Genomic DNA, 14,918 nt, shown 5'->3' on the forward strand with positions numbered 1-14,918 from the left:
GGGCAGGGGTGTGCAAGTGTGTATAGGGGGGTGTAGGTTGTAGCCGTGTTGGTCTAAGGACAGGGGCAGACAAGGTTCCTTGGGTGAATTTGATATCATTTATTAGACCAACTTAAATGGTTGGAGAATAGTTATTAAGCAAGCTTTCGGGTTCAAAAACCCTTCGTCAGGCTAAGGAGGTGTCAGCAGTTGGTGTGTGCTCTTCCTGGATGTGTGTATATGTGCATGCATGTGTGCATGTGTGCGTCCTGCTGGCAGGGGCAGGTGTGTGTGCATGTCCATGTCTGTGTATGCGTGTGTGTGTTCTGCCGGCAGGGGCAGGCGTGTGTGTGTACATGTGTGTGCATGTGCATCGTGTTGGTGGGGGGTGTGCATATGTTCTGCCGGCAGGGGCAGGCGTGTGTGTGTACATGTGCGTGCATGTGTGTGTCTTGTTGGCGGGGTGGCGGTGTGCATGTGTTCTGCCGGCAGGGGCAGGTGAGGTGTGTGTGTCCTCATGCATCTGGCTGACTTGTGGCAGCCATCAGCCTGACGTCTGGGCCTCTCTGGCACGTGACTGTATGGGGAAACTGAGGCACAGAGGGACTGCATTGACCCAGGCTGTGCAGGAAGCTGCTGGGAGATCAGGCATTACCCTGGGTGCCCCATGCTGGGGCTCTGACCACTGAGCACGCCTTCCTCTCGGTGGCTCCCCGCCAGGCAGGGGAGGCTGCGGCAGGCGCCCCGTGAGAGAGCTGTGCCCTTTAAGCTGGCGTGGAGGGAAAGCTCCCCGAAGCGAGACCGGATGTGGGTCTTCCTTTGTGGGGGCCGGCGGGAGAACCGGCTCTGGAGCTCAGGCTGCCAGCAGAGCCGGGGCTAAACCCTGCAAAGCGGAGAGGCTTCGGGCCTGCCAGGTCCCCTTGTGCGGGCACTAGTCCCGTGAGCTGGGACCGGCCAACATGGCCCTGCCATGCCCGCTCCACCATCACGTGCCCTGGCAGTGTGGGATCGAGCGTGGGATCGGGGCCCCGGGCAGCATTGGGCTGCAGGGGCAGGTGAAACTCCCCCTGCTGCACCCTTGCCCGCCCCAGGATAGATCCCTTGGTGGCCCCTCATCTGTCGGAAGTCCCCTGCGACGGGGCACAGCATGGGTGGGCATCCGCAGTGCCACCTTTGGGTGCCCCGCTCTACCCCGGAGCTGTCCACGCCACGCTTTGCCCGGGCCCCCAAGGACTCGGGGGCTCCAGCGTCCTGGGTGAAAACCAGCCTGAATTGCAGCACCGCGCTGCGGCGTGGAGGGGGGCATCGGCCGGCGGCTGGCTCCGCTCCTCCCCTTCAATTAGAAGCCCGATGGTCGGATGAATGCGGGGGCGAGTGGCTTTGCCCAGGCAATTAGAGGCATCCTGGGCCTATAACGAGTCCCCTCGGATGCTCTAACGAACCGGCCTGCGGTTCCCACCCCATCAGACATCCGCTCTGCGCTATAACCCGCCGCTCCGTGGCCAGGAGCCTGCTCCCTTCCTCCACCCTGGGTGTGCTGATTTCCAGGCCCATTGTCGCAGGTTAAAAATACCCAGGCTGGAAGGTGAGCCCTGCTTCGCCCTTCCTCCTCGCCCCACCCAAGCAGCCCTTTTCCCCTTTGCGAGCAGGACGGCCGCCGGGTCTAAAATAGCCGCCGAGAAGCACATAATTAAGAGGGCCTTAAAATAAAGGCGCAGGTCTTAATTTCAGCTTGGATCTCTCCGGGCTGCATCCATCCGGGCTCCCTGTAACCACAGGTGGCCGGTTCCTGTTCTGTTCGGGTGTCTCGCTCCCCCGGCTGCATCTCTTTTTTCGTCTTCTGCGGGTTCAATCAGCCAGACAGAAAACCCGGGGAGTGTTACAAGGCAAAAATAAAACAGCCTGGTGCACTTGAGACACACCTGGGAGCGTTGTGCGGGCTGGGGAGCGGCAGCAAAGCCGGGCAGAAGTTAAGGCCTGTTGCTATATATTTGATTTTTTCCTTCCCCCCCCACCCACATCCCTTCGCTGCTTCTGCTGCAGAGCAAGCTGAAAGGGAGAATGGGAATGTTGCAGGAACCGGCAGGGCCAGGTTGGGTGTTTTTTTTCTCCCCGGCTGGGGCGTGAGGACCTTGCTAGGGGCCAAGGCGAAGGAGGGTGGAAAGAGCTCCCTGGTGCTGGCGTCTTCCCCTGAAGGAGGGTGCAAAGGGTGCCCCTTCACACACCTGGGGGGGGAAGACAAAGGTGGTTGTGTTTGCCCAGAAGTTTCCAAACAATGGGCTGAGTTGGGAGAGGAGGCTGCCTTAAGGTGGACTGGGTAGGGCCCTGGCACGTCCTGTGTACCCATTGCTGGGGCAGGGCAGCCCCTGGCATACAGCAAGCACGCCAGGGCTCAGTGGGGGCAGGGGGTCTTAGCCATGACGGATCCCTGCCCCCACCCCCACCCCCACCGGGGCCTGGCCAGGTGTGAAAAGCCCCATCCCAATCAGTGGAGCCACCTGGACCCCCTTCCTCCCCCCAGCTCTCTCCGGGTTAACCCTTAACAGTGAGCTTGCCTGCCTTCCACTGCAGGGATGCTTTCAAATCCCCTGGGCACGTGCCAGCGTCTTGTCTACGCCAGGGCTCCAGCCCCGCTCTCGCAAAGGGGGCTTGCACCTCTGAGACGGCTTGCCCCAGGGGGAGGTCAGCGGGGCCAGACTGGGGGCGAGGGGGGGGGGGGGATAGGGGTAGCCCCCGCACAGCTGAGACCTGGACACAGATGGATGCAGGGCACGTCCTGGGCTTGGCCAAGTGCTGGCACCTGGAGCCCGTCAGCACCTCTCTGCTGTTGTGGGCCCTGGGCAGGGTGGTGGGACGGGGTGGGCAGTGACTTCCCCAGCAGCTGCGGAGAACGGCTCAGGGGGTCATCTGGGAGCACAGGCACCAGGAGAGGGGGAAGCCTTTGGGGCTGGGAATGGCTGCCTCAACTGGCACAACTCCGTGCCTCGGTTTACCCGTCTGACGGGCCGGGCCAAGGGGAGCAGTGTGTCCAATGCCTGTGTGGTGCTTAGGAGCTGGAGTTTGCACCGGGTGGCTGGGAGCTCCTGGCAAGCGGCTGTGCCCAGGCCTCTGCTGTGTCCAGAGCAGCCGGCAGTCGGAAACTCTCTCTGACCCCCTCCCGCCGCGGGAGAGGAAAGCCCCCGCTCTCCTGATTCCCAGCCCAGTGCCCTCTCCGTGAGGCCGTGCCCGTGGCTCGCCTGACCCCCCGGGCCCTGCACTCAGACTGGGCCCGGGGCAGGTCCCTGTGGGGCCACGCGTGGGTGGGAGGCCGGTGCAGGGTGGGACAGGTGGCGGTGGCAGTATCTGTATCCCGCGCCCGGGCGGCTGCTGCCTCCCGATAGCAGGGCCCTGCTAATCAGCAGCAGCCTGAAGGCCAAGGTCACGGGGGCAGGGATGTTTCCCAGCCCTCTGCAGCCCCTGGGGGAAGCAGCGTGGCCAGGACACCCTCCCTGCTTGGCCTGACCATGACCCCAGCCTGGGGCAGCAGCCTTGGTCTCCTGCCCTGCAGGGCTGGGGTGGGGGGCACCTGGAGCAGCCGGGGTCCTATCCCAGGGCTGCAGTCATCTCCGTAGAGCCTGAAGGCCTCTTGCCCTATGGCACTGGGGCCACGTGAAGCTGCCCTGATGGTGCCACGGGCAGGGCAGAGGCTTGGCATATCCAGTGCTCTCGGGCAGGACAGGACGGGACGGCTGGGGGAGCACGGAGCCCCTCGCTGAGCCCCTCCGCCCTGCCCGCAGCCTCCCTGCCCTTCGTCATCCTGACGCTCGTGGACTCCCCGTACAAGCGCGGTTTCTACTGCACTGACGACTCCATCCGCTACCCCTACAAGGCCGACACCATCACCCACGGGCTCATGGCCGGCGTCACCATCACCTGCACCGTCGTCATCGTAAGCACAGTGGGGCTGGGCGGCTCCCTCCTTCCACATCCCCTGGCTCCAGGCCCTCCCTGGGCTGACCCTCTCGTGGCTCTGCAGGTCTCGGCAGGCGAAGCCTACCTGGTGTACACGGAGCGCCTCCACTCCAGGTCGGAGTTCAATAACTACCTGGCGGCGCTGTACAAGGTGGTGGGCACCTTCCTCTTCGGCGGCGCCGTCAGCCAGTCCCTCACCGACCTGGCCAAGTACATGATCGGGCGCTTGCGCCCCAACTTCCTGGCTGTCTGCGACCCCGACTGGACCAAGGTGAACTGCTCTATCTACATGCAGCTGGACAACGTGTGCCGGGGCGACAGCCGCAACATCACCGAGTCCAGGTGCCCACGGGCCTTCCTGGTGGTAGGGGGGCTGGGGGCTGCATTGGGCCTGTCTCCCCCAGGGTGTAAGGAGATGCAGCCCCTCAGCTCTGGAGGTGGAGGTGGGGGTCTGTCTGGGGCTGGGGGCTGGAGATTGATCCTGCAGGGCCTGGTGGTAGCGGTGGGATGGACAGGCAGAGGACAGGGGGGTTTCTTTCTGTCTCACCCCCTCCCTGTCTCCTTCCAGGCTGTCCTTCTACTCGGGGCACTCTTCCTTCGGGATGTACTGCATGATGTTCCTGGCGGTGAGTGACACTTGGGGACGGAGTGGGGTTCAGTGGTTGGGGGGGGGGTGGGCAAGGCTTCTTTGCCTGTCTGCACCCACCAGCATGGCTGAGCCCTGCACTAGGGTCCTGCGATCGGGCCTCTGGATCCGGGGTGGGGGATGCAGCGCTCGGCTGGCTGGGGGTGCTGACCGGCCTCCTCCCGCCCCCCCCCAGCTGTACATCCAGGCCCGGCTGGCGGGGAAGTGGGCCCGGCTCCTGCGCCCCACGATCCAGTTCTTCCTCATCGCCTTCGCCATCTACGTGGGCTACACGCGGGTGTCGGACTACAAGCACCACTGGAGCGACGTGCTGGTGGGGCTGCTGCAGGGCGCGCTCGTCGCCGTCCTCATCGTACGTACCCGCCTCGCGGCTCTGGCCCCCCTGCTTCAGCCTTCTGCCCCCCTCCCCTGGCAGTGCCCGTAGCACCCGGGCAGCTGGGCTGGATGGAGAGCCAGAGGAGTCGGACAGGAACGAGCCCAATGCCCTGAAGCTTGTGGTGGGTGGTCCGGGGATCTGCAGGCTCGTGCCCTCCTCCATCCATCTGTCTGCTGCTAGCCCCAGGGGAGCAGTCGGGCTCCTGCGCCAGCCTCCGGGCTGTCCTGGAGCGTGTTGGACCCCTCTCCCCCTCCCCGCTTGCAGCCCTGGGGGGTGATGGCCACATAGGTGCAGGAGCCAGGACACCTGGGTTCAGCTCCCAATTTTCCAGCTGACCTGCAGCTTGACCTTGACAAGGCAGGCTTGGGGAGTGGGAGATGCTCCGGCCCATGTGGCTGGACACGGGGACCCCCCACAGGCTGCCTGGCTTGGTCCTGCCCCCAAGCTCCCCCCTCCAACCCTCTCTGTCCCCCCACCCCACCCAGGTTCGCTATGTCTCGGACTTCTTCAAGCAGCGCTCCCCCCCGCCGTGCACCGAGGACCCCGAGCGCAAGCCCAGCCTGCCGCTCACCCCGAGCGACCCCGACCGCAATCACTACAGCAGCTACCGGGGGGGGCCCTGAGCCGCGGCCCCCGGCGCACTGGGCCCAGCCGACGGCCCCCCAGGCCCGCAGGGCTGCACGGACGCTCCCTCCCCATATCATCTTCTCCTCTCCTTCGACCCCACGGCTCCCAGGACCCCCTACCCCCCTCTGCAAGGGGGCACCGGGCCAGCGCTGGGAGCGCCAGCGTGGAGCCCAGCCCCTCCTGGCCCGCGGATCCGGAGGGGCCCAGCGCCTGCGTGTGTGAGTCATTGCTTCTAAGGGTGACTTTCCAGCCCGCCGTGCGGAAGAGGCCAGAGTGGGGTGGGGGGGAAGGGAGCTGGCACGGGGCAGGGGAGGTTTGCTTGGCAAGCCGAGAGGAAGCCTGGAGGGGCAGGGGGCTGCTTGCATTTATATCCACGGCGTGGCCTGGCAGGGCAGCGACGCTGGCTTCTCCCACTGGACCAGGGACAACAGCTGCCCCGTTCCTCTCCCTCCGACACCCTTGGAAGCCGGCAGCTGGTGCAGACGATGGAGGCACGGGCACCATTCGCTCCCCGGCTCCTGTCTTGGGGTCTGCCTGTTTGCACCGGGCTGGGTGGGCCCAGCCCCTCCACGGCAGATCCGACCGACCCCGGGATGGCGGAGGGCGGGACTCTTCTGTGGTCAAAGAAACATCCTCACTTGGGCCTGATCCCAAACCCCCGCAGGAGGGCAGGCGATGGACCATGTCACCATTTATATATATAATATATATATATATGTGTGTATATTTTTTTTTTTTCCTTCGACAAGCCGCTGCCTCTGGATTCTTTATAAACAATGTAAATTTTGGTAACGATGCATTTTTGGGGGTTTTTTTGGTTAAAAAAAAAAAAAAAGTTTTTTTTAAATTAGATCATCCGTAAAGAATGGCAGCGTCAGGCCTGTTCTTCTGCACGCTGCATGTCCGTGGTCTTGACGATGCTGCAGCGCCTCGGTTTCTCTTTGCGGGGCGAGGGGGGCATGAAACCCCACATTAACGAGGGGGGGTACAGCGTTCCCTGCTCTTTCTGCTGCCCCTCCTGTTGTCCCTTCCCCCACGGGGCCAGGCCTGCCCTGATGATGGACCATCCTCCACGTTTGTCATCGGTCAGAGTTCAATTAATAAGGAAGCAGGCAGGCGCCTCGCGGCCTCTCTGGCCCCTTTATCGTTCTCTGATAGCACCTGGAAATTCCCGGTCCCCGTCTGCCCTGCGCTCACCGCTCCCATGATAAGGTCTTTGCAGCAGGGATTGTCTTTGTAGGCGCAGCACCGAGCGTGCAGTGGCGCCGGGACCAGGGCTCCAGGATGGGACAAGCGGGATGATTTACGGACCTGCCCTGGGATCAGGACCCCGCTGTACGTGGGGCTGGACAGGTCGTCGCCCACCCTGCGGGGGGGAGGGGGCTGGTGTTGATAAGGCAAAGGGAGTTAATCATCCTTTGGGTGCAGATAGGAGGGGAGGCCAAGCTGAAAAATCTCATGGGCCGGAGCTGAGTTCTCGCCTGCTGCTGTAACCACTGCACCGGCCTGCCTCCGAGTCCTTGTTGAGGCTGTTGGAGCGGTCAGCCAGGAAGGGGCAGCCAGCAGGGTCAGGCCTGTTGAAAAACTCAAGGGGGTTTCCAGCTCGGAGTCAGCAGGGCCTGGGCCCAAGGGTGCAGCTGTGCTGATCCCCCCCCCCTCCCCCCCGGGCATGCGTGGGACGGGGCATCAGGGCTGGGAGAGCAGTGGGGGTGGGGGCTGGCAGTGCCTCTAATCAGGAGATCGGCGCAGCGTTCCCAGCCAGCCACAGCGCCCAGCTATAAACCCCCTTGGGCAAGGCAAGATCCCACCCTGCAACCACTGGTGGGAGGGAGGGGGGAGACATCTTCCCCCAGCTGTGGGCAGCTGGGTCCCAGCCTGGCTGCACCTGCCCCCTTGCCCCTTTTCAGCCTCCAGCGTGGCCCCTGTTCCCAGCCACGTGATGGAAACAGACCCAGAGCACGGGCCCCATTTTCCGGTGGGGGAAACTGAGGCACAGAGAAGGAAAGGGAGGTCACGCAGCCAGACTAGGAGGGGCTGAGGTGCCAGGTATGGCATTGCCCAAGGCAAACCCCTGCAGAGGCCTTGGGTGGAGCAGAGGGATGCAGGGTGCCCCCACTCCTGGCTGGAGCGGGGTCTCAAAGGCGGCCAGAGGGGGTCTGTCACATCACGGTGTCCCAGCTTGGGGAGAGCCTTGGCCCTTTGCTAGCAGTGAAAGAGTTAACAAAGCCATCACTAGCTGGCAGGGCCCCCCCTTGGCTTCTCTGAGCAAGGGGTGCAGGCCAGGGCAGACTCTGGCAGCTGGGAGCTGAGCCGAGCAGGGTCACTGCTGTCCCCTACCACCCTGACCACGTCCCTATGGGGGAGGGGTCTCTCCACCCTGCGTCCCCTGCCCCAGTGCCCTGAGCACGCCCCACGTGCAAGGGGGAGAGCACCTCGATTTCACCCCGTGCATGGGCTGCTTCTCCAAGCCCCAGCTCCAGGAGTCAGGGGATCAAGGCAGGGAAGGGCCTGGCTGGCTCGGAAAGGGGGGACCCCAGAAGCCCACTGAAAGGGCAGGGAAGAGCCGGCAAATCTGCTTGCTGCCGCCTCTCTCAGTAGGTGCGTTGCAGCCTGGCATCCCCCTGCCCTGCCCTGTGCCTGCTGGGGCACAGAGACAGCCCCTGGCTGGAGCGGCTGCAGGCCAGGACGTGCTGCTCCTCCCCCCCCAGCAACAGCATCGCCCTTTGGATGCATCTCTGGAAAAACCAGCTGGGCCACAACCCGGAGCTCCTACTTAAAGGGCCAGCACGGCTGGGGGGGTTGGGGGGGGATGACAACACACCCCAGTCCGGCTCTGCCCGTTTCCCCACCCAGCGTGGGTGTCACAGATGCTGGAGGCTGGCACCTGTAGGTCCCACCAGTGCTGCCTGGCCTCTGAGCTTCCCCCATGCCCAGGGAAAGGGCAGGCCGGGCACATCTCTAGCTCATGGGGCACATGGCAATCCCAGAGAGCGGGCAAGGCCCCAAATGCCCCAGCAGCCCAGCCTGGAGTGGGGCATCCCCAGCTGATGTGAGCTGTAAATCCGGTGGCCGTGGGGCTCCCCCCCCAGATCAGGATCCACTCACCAAGGCCTGGCTGCTGCTTGTCAGGCCCCAAGCTGGGCTGGCTGGGGAGCAAGAGGCCTGGCAGGCAGGGTCAGGGTCACATCCTCGTGGGCAAAGGAGCTGATTTTCTGCCCCCAGCTTCCCGGATCCCATGGCTCGGGAGTCAGTGACGGCACAGGGGCAGGAAGGTGACGGGAAGGGAAGGGAGGGGAGGGGACTGCCGGCAACCCCACTGCAGCACGGAGCTGGGCATGCTTCCCGGCACGGTCACTCTCGGGTCAGACGGAGCGCCTGCCCCCCATGCAAGCCTGCCGCCAGCCGCCCTGCACAGAGGCAGGAGGGCGGTGGGCTCTGACCCCCATGGCTTGGGGGAGCAGTGCACATGTGTGGGCAGGCGTGTGCCCCAGCTGTGCATGCATGCAGCAGGGCAGCAAAGTGCTTGGGGGTCCGAGGCTAGAAGCAGCTTGGAAACCCAGCTAGAAACCCCCCGCCCCTGCCCCGCTGTCCGAAACTCGGCTCCCAGGCCTCCCTCATTCCAAAAGCAGCTGCTCCGGCCAGGCCTGGCTGGGCGCCCGCTCCCCTGCCCCACAGGAATAGGCCTGGTACGTGATCCCCTGCATCCCTACTCCTCCCCCGCCCCCATCACCAAGCAAGGGAGGAAGCCAGGGCCCCACTGGCAGGGGAAGCGGGTGTAGGATACCCCCTGAGCACCCTGCTATGCCAGGTGGGCAATGCAAAACACCCTGGAGAGCTAAGGGCTGGTACACCCCTGCAGGGCAATGGTGGGGGGGGGCCCCATCTCCAGTGGCCTCTGCCTGCAGGGCAGCTCCAGCTCCAGCTCCTGCCCCCCAGCAGGGGCATTGCTTTTGTTCTCAGCTCAAAGAAGATTATAGGATTAAAGTGTCTGTCATGCATGTCTCTGTATTCATCAATGAACCTTGACACAGAGGCTCGTGAATTTCTCACTATTGGCATCAGCGATAAGAATTAATTAGATGCCCTCCCTGGCTAACGAGATGCACAATATGATGGTACAGCACCAGCAGGCTGGTGCTGGAGTGTGGTACGCTCAGGTCTTTCATCTCCCTTGGTAGCTTTGATCTGTACCAGCATAAAACCAAAACCAGCTACGTAGCAGGCAAGGCAAATCTTCTCCTGTGGCCCCCCTTACACCCTCCTGAGTAAGGCTCTGCAGGACAGGGACCTTCTCTCAAGCCCCAGGAGCTTCTTGCTCCCTTTAAGGCTCTACATTTGCCATGGTCACTGGCTGCTCTGGGCCAGGCTCTATAGGATGCTCCCTGGGCAAGCACTGAGAAATCTTTCAGGACCAGCTTTCCTGGTGCGTATGACACTAGGAACTTGAAATCAGCCACGTAGCCTCCAGAAGACTCCACGTAGAACCAGCAGGGTTGCACAAACCCCCACACCACCCCTAGCTGCTCTGGATCAATCCCATGAGAACAGAAGTCCTTTTCCCAACACTTTTCAACGGGAATCCCCTTCACTCCCAGAGACCAAATATCCTTACAGAGAGTTCCTGTAGACAGGGCTGGTGGCCTGGAGGATTCAGTGCATAGTTCCATTCTGGAGGGGAACTTGGAAACTGGTTTGTTTTCAGGGTCAGAACCACTAATCTGTGTCTTTTGTTAATGAAGTCTTCCTGGTCAAGCCAGTGCAGCTGAGAGAGACCAGCTGAGCTCTGTTCTTTCCTGGGCACCATCTAGAGTCCACTTGAAGCAGCATGAACTCACTGCAGCATGCTCTGCACCGTGCCCTCCAAGGCTCCTTCTGTCTTTTGCCAACTCTCTGCAATTGATACATCTGGAGAGAACCCAGCCTGGCTTCCAGAACCTGCGGGACAGAGGTGATGGAAAAGGGTGGGAAAATTACGTTTCCTCATAAGCTACATTTGGGAACGAGACATGCTGACATGCACGAGGGCCCTGCAAGGCTAGCTGCACAGTGCGGAAGTGCAGCTTAAGGACACGGCCTGGCACACATGCAGTCTGTTTTGCAGCACTGACTGCTCACTCCACTTCAATACTGCAAGGGCAGCCGGGGTGCTGGCGGTACCATGCTGCACTGGTTTAACTTCTTGGTATCTACAGCTGCAGACAGGGGACAATTGAAGGGATTGAAAATAATCCTAATTGCCAAGATGCAGGAAAAGCAACACTCAACCCACCATCTCAGCTGAAGTAACTGGAAGATCCACAAATCCAGTCAAACTTAATGTAAGACCTTGAATCTTTTGCAGCCCAAAAGGATCATTGCCAGAGATTAACCAACTCTCATAGACTACCTGGATCAATAATAACCTTCACTTAAGGAAAGTGAGGACCAACAACAGCAGCTCTGGTTCCACAGTGAGCCAGCAGGCAGACAGGGACACCCTGACTTCCAACCTCTACTGTACCTACAAAATACCGCTCTTTTGTTGGGATCTAGCTCCTAGCTCCAATGAGGCAGCAGAGATGAGATGAGCATACTTCTGCACTGGCCCCGCGTGAGGGGACCTCACATGGAACCAGTGTTCATTGGGAGCCAGCGCCATTGTTACTTCCCGTGATCAATGTGCTTTGTGCAACGCACTTCCCAAGCTCTCAGGTTCTCAGCAAGCAGCACGCACCCTGCTTACCATTTAGCTTTTTGGAGAAGTAGTAGGAGTCACCATCTCAGCCAGTTGAGTAGATGGGAGTGAGTCCACACATCACGGGCAGGATGTTACAGGTTACAGAACAGACTTCTCAGGCACACAGGCTGAGATCACATAAGATCTGGCCTTGGGAAACTCATCCCTTCCTGTTTTGAGACCCACAGAGCTATTGCCAAGTAACTTAAGGCAAATGATTTCATGTCATGGACCAGATTTCCTTTTATACCTCCTTCCATTCACACCCACTAACAACCGACTGGGAGAAACTTAACTTGATGGGAGAAAACTCAGAGGATGAAGATCCTGTCTCGTGACGTGCTAAGGAAAGACATTCCAGTGTTTTACTGTTAACACAGGAACTACTGCCAAGACCTGAACAATCCCATTGTTGCACAAGAAAATGTAACCTTGCCCAAGGCAAGTGGCAGAGGGCACCGCGCACTTACGGAATCAAAGGAGTTGGAGGTGAAAGGGGACCAAAGAGGTCACACCAGTCCACTTCCTCCGACAGTGCTCCCTCATACCTTCACTAGTCTCTTGCTCAATCTGCTTTTTAAAATGTCACCCATGGCAGCGCAACATTTAACCTAATTTCCAGTCCCTTGTTTGTAGGAGTATGCCTTTCTTCCAGTCTGTGTAATCCGTTATTTATCAGTTTAACTTTTTGCTGAGAGCAGCTTGTCATTTTCAGAAACGGCTTCTTCAGGGCAGCACAGCACGCAACAGCTGGAACACGCCACTGTCTCGCACGTCAGCCTGTACAAGGCACATCTGTCTTGGATACCTCTGCATCCAGGTTTGTTCTGCAGTTACCACTACAAGCAACCCCCCAGGGTTTCCTGGCAAGTGCTCTCACCCAAGAACATCTAACCCACTCCCTGTTTCTAGTTATGTTCCCAGCTCCACCTTCCTCCTCTCTGCAAGGGTGCTGTCCATTGCAGAATCAACCTGAGACACTTGAAAGGTCTCAGATAGGGCAGGGCATCCATCAATCCAGCCATCATGTCCCATCTCTATCATTCACAAGCAATGCTGAAAAAAGTGCCATTACTAGTCATCCAACTACAAGAACACCCACAGTGCTGGGCACTTGACAAACGTGCAAGAAACAGCCCTGTCCCAGAGACCCCATCATCACAGACGCAGTACGAAGAAAAGATGTGCCTTAAAAAAAGAGGGAAAGCCTGGGACATCACCTTTAATGAATACTGCTAATGCCACATGCTGTTTCTTTGTCTACCACAGACATTCCCAGTTGCTCTCTTGCCTTTCGGTTGCTGGCTAATCTAGTCAGCCTGTATCCAGGGAGGCAGTGTCAGCCCAAATTCCCTTCTTGGGAACATGCTGGAACACGAAGTCTGTACTTTCTAAACATTAACGTCCTAGATCCCAATCACATTAGAGACCAAACATGTCCTGGGCAAAGAAACCGAAAAAGCAGTGACACCCATGAAGAAGCCAAACAGAAGGAGGCCACAGCCACATGAGCTTCTTGGGAGAGGTTCTCACTTGCCCTGCTCGGTTCTCTAGCTCTTGCAGCTGTGGATTTAGGCAGCAGTCACTGCTGAATAGCCTCTGGGGAGTTCCTGCCTGTCTGCACTGCACATCTCTGTATCCGAGGGATGAGCAAGACTCTCTGATCACCTGAGCAGTCCAGATCCAGCTTGCAAGCTAGATTCACCCAACCACTTCTTCCCCACACCTTATCTTTAACAGCAAACACAGAAGCAGCTTTGCAAGGGAACCAATTCCCATAACACCTTCGCTAATGGAGGTTTCTTCTTGACACTACACTGTACACAAAATCGAATTCAACAGCTTCATCGTTGCATTTCACACCTGCCACGGTATTTGCCTCACCTGTTTCAGGGAAGAAGCACCAATATACCAGCAGTGCAAGCACAATTTGGCCATATGTTTAGCTCATAGTTTCATAGTTTCAGGGTCGGAAGGGACCTAATAGATCTTCTAGCCCGACCCCCCGCCAGGGCGGGAGAACAACCCAAAAACACAAACAAAACCACTCCCCCTAAAAACAAAAACGGGACTCAAATGAGTCCAGCCAGGTAAGTATCCAGCCTCTTCTTAAAGATCCCCAGGGTAGGGGCCAGCACCACCTCCCTTGGAAGTTGGTTCCAGCTCCTAGCCGCCCTGACTGTGAAGTAGTTTTTTCGGATGTATCTCCTTTCCAAAGGAGATGACTACTTCAAGGAACAGAAATAATGCAGCAACGTTTTTGCTGACCTCACTGGAAGTAGCAGATCAGCAAGACAGAGACTGGACAGACCATATCGAGACCAAACACCCTGGCTGAGAATCTCAGTCACAGATTTTACCTGCTTACAGCAGGACCAGAATGGATCTATACAGGCTTGCTCCAGGGCACAACCACTTCAGGAGCTAGGAGGCTAGCATTCACTGAGTCACCTGCAAAGACCCTTTTGCTGGGATGCACCATCAAAACTTTATTCCAGTTCTCTCAAGAAAACAGCAACAGTAACCAAACAAAAAGGTTTCCTGGGGGTTTGACTCAGCAAACCTCCTCTACAAGGTGTCCCACCAAGTCCAGCAAAGGCACAGGATGGGATACAGAATTAGTCTGATAGTTCCTCCATGGGACAAGACCAGTGACTGGTGGCTGCTCTGCAGCAAGTGTTTACCAAACTAACAAAGGAAATGAATGGGTGATAATCCACATGTGCAACACAGCCCAGCCTTTCACATACTGCTCCTGGGCACTGTGGCAGTCATCTCAGTTTAGGGAAAATTCTGATAAAGAGGATCATGCTGATGAAAATAAAACACACTATGATTAGCATTATCCACAGCAACCAGTTGACAGATTTCTTTGCATGCTGCTCAAGACGTTCAGACTCATCCTTCAGCTTCTCAAAGTTATGGTCCGCCATCCTGAGGGACTGAGACAACGTCTGGGGAACAAAGAGAGGGAGCTGTAAGTCACCTGATTTTCAGGAGAAGGAAGACAACATCTTGGGGCTGGTGAGCAATCAAGCCAAGTGGTGCTGACAGCCAGACCAGCAGGCTCTACAATGGAGAAAATACAAAGAGGCCCCAGTGGTTAATACTACGGGCACTCAGATTTGAGAACTGCAGTCTGAAAGCAGAAGCCCACAGACAGATTTAGGACCTTAAGTGAAGTAACCCAATTGCAGAAGTGCCAGACATCAGCGGCTCCCAAATCCTTCAAAGGCCAGACCTCCATAGCTTCAGACACCTCCATTTGAAAGTTTCCGGACACTATTTCTTACATTCATAGACGTAGGGTCGGAAGGGACCCAAGTAGATCACCAAGTCCGACCCCCTGCCCTGGGCAGGAGAGAATACTGGGCTCATCTGACCACAGCTAGGTAATTGTCAAGCCTCCTCCTTAAAGACCCCCAAGGTAGGAGCCAGCACCACTTCCCTTAGAAGTTAGTTCCAGATCCTAGCTGCTAAAGTTGCTTTGACTCAGCAAACCTCCTCTACTTCCCTTGGAAGTTGGTTCCAGATCCTAGATATAGCTAAACGCAAAATAAAAGATAAAGTCTGCCCCCAGTGAAGACCAAATGCACCAAAGACAGGTCCTGCCAGTGAACTCT

At 58.6% G+C, this 14,918-nt stretch overlaps 2 protein-coding genes across 3 annotated transcripts in view; one reads left to right on the forward strand and one right to left on the reverse strand.

Annotated features, from left to right (window-relative positions):
• The first annotated feature begins 2,678 nt into the window (after positions 1 to 2,678).
• On the forward strand, positions 2,679 to 6,753 carry PLPP2 (phospholipid phosphatase 2). The gene is made up of 5 exons (XM_014516835.2): positions 2,679 to 3,907; positions 3,995 to 4,272; positions 4,499 to 4,556; positions 4,752 to 4,928; positions 5,438 to 6,753. The coding sequence occupies exons 1-5, from the start codon at positions 3,872 to 3,874 to the stop codon at positions 5,573 to 5,575; spliced, it is 687 nt and encodes a 228-aa protein (XP_014372321.1). The 5' UTR covers positions 2,679 to 3,871; the 3' UTR covers positions 5,576 to 6,753.
• A 2,793-nt stretch (positions 6,754 to 9,546) lies between these two features.
• Positions 9,547 to 14,918, reverse strand: part of USE1 (unconventional SNARE in the ER 1) — an 8,250-nt gene continuing 2,878 nt past the window's right edge. Inside the window, exons 7-8 of one of the 2 annotated variants that reach the window (XM_025196446.1) lie at positions 14,127 to 14,249; positions 9,547 to 10,514 (exon numbers count right to left, since the gene is read on the reverse strand). In XM_025196446.1, the coding sequence (XP_025052231.1) occupies positions 10,293 to 10,514; positions 14,127 to 14,249 (345 nt within the window). In that variant the 3' untranslated portion in view covers positions 9,547 to 10,292. Of the gene's footprint in view, positions 10,515 to 13,758; positions 14,250 to 14,918 lie in introns of those variants that run through there. The other variant, XM_014516836.2, reaches the window with a different exon arrangement.

The sequence above is a fragment of the Alligator sinensis genome, unplaced genomic scaffold, assembly GCF_000455745.1.
Source record: "Alligator sinensis unplaced genomic scaffold, ASM45574v1 scaffold1295_1, whole genome shotgun sequence".
NCBI lineage: Eukaryota > Metazoa > Chordata > Crocodylia > Alligatoridae > Alligator > Alligator sinensis.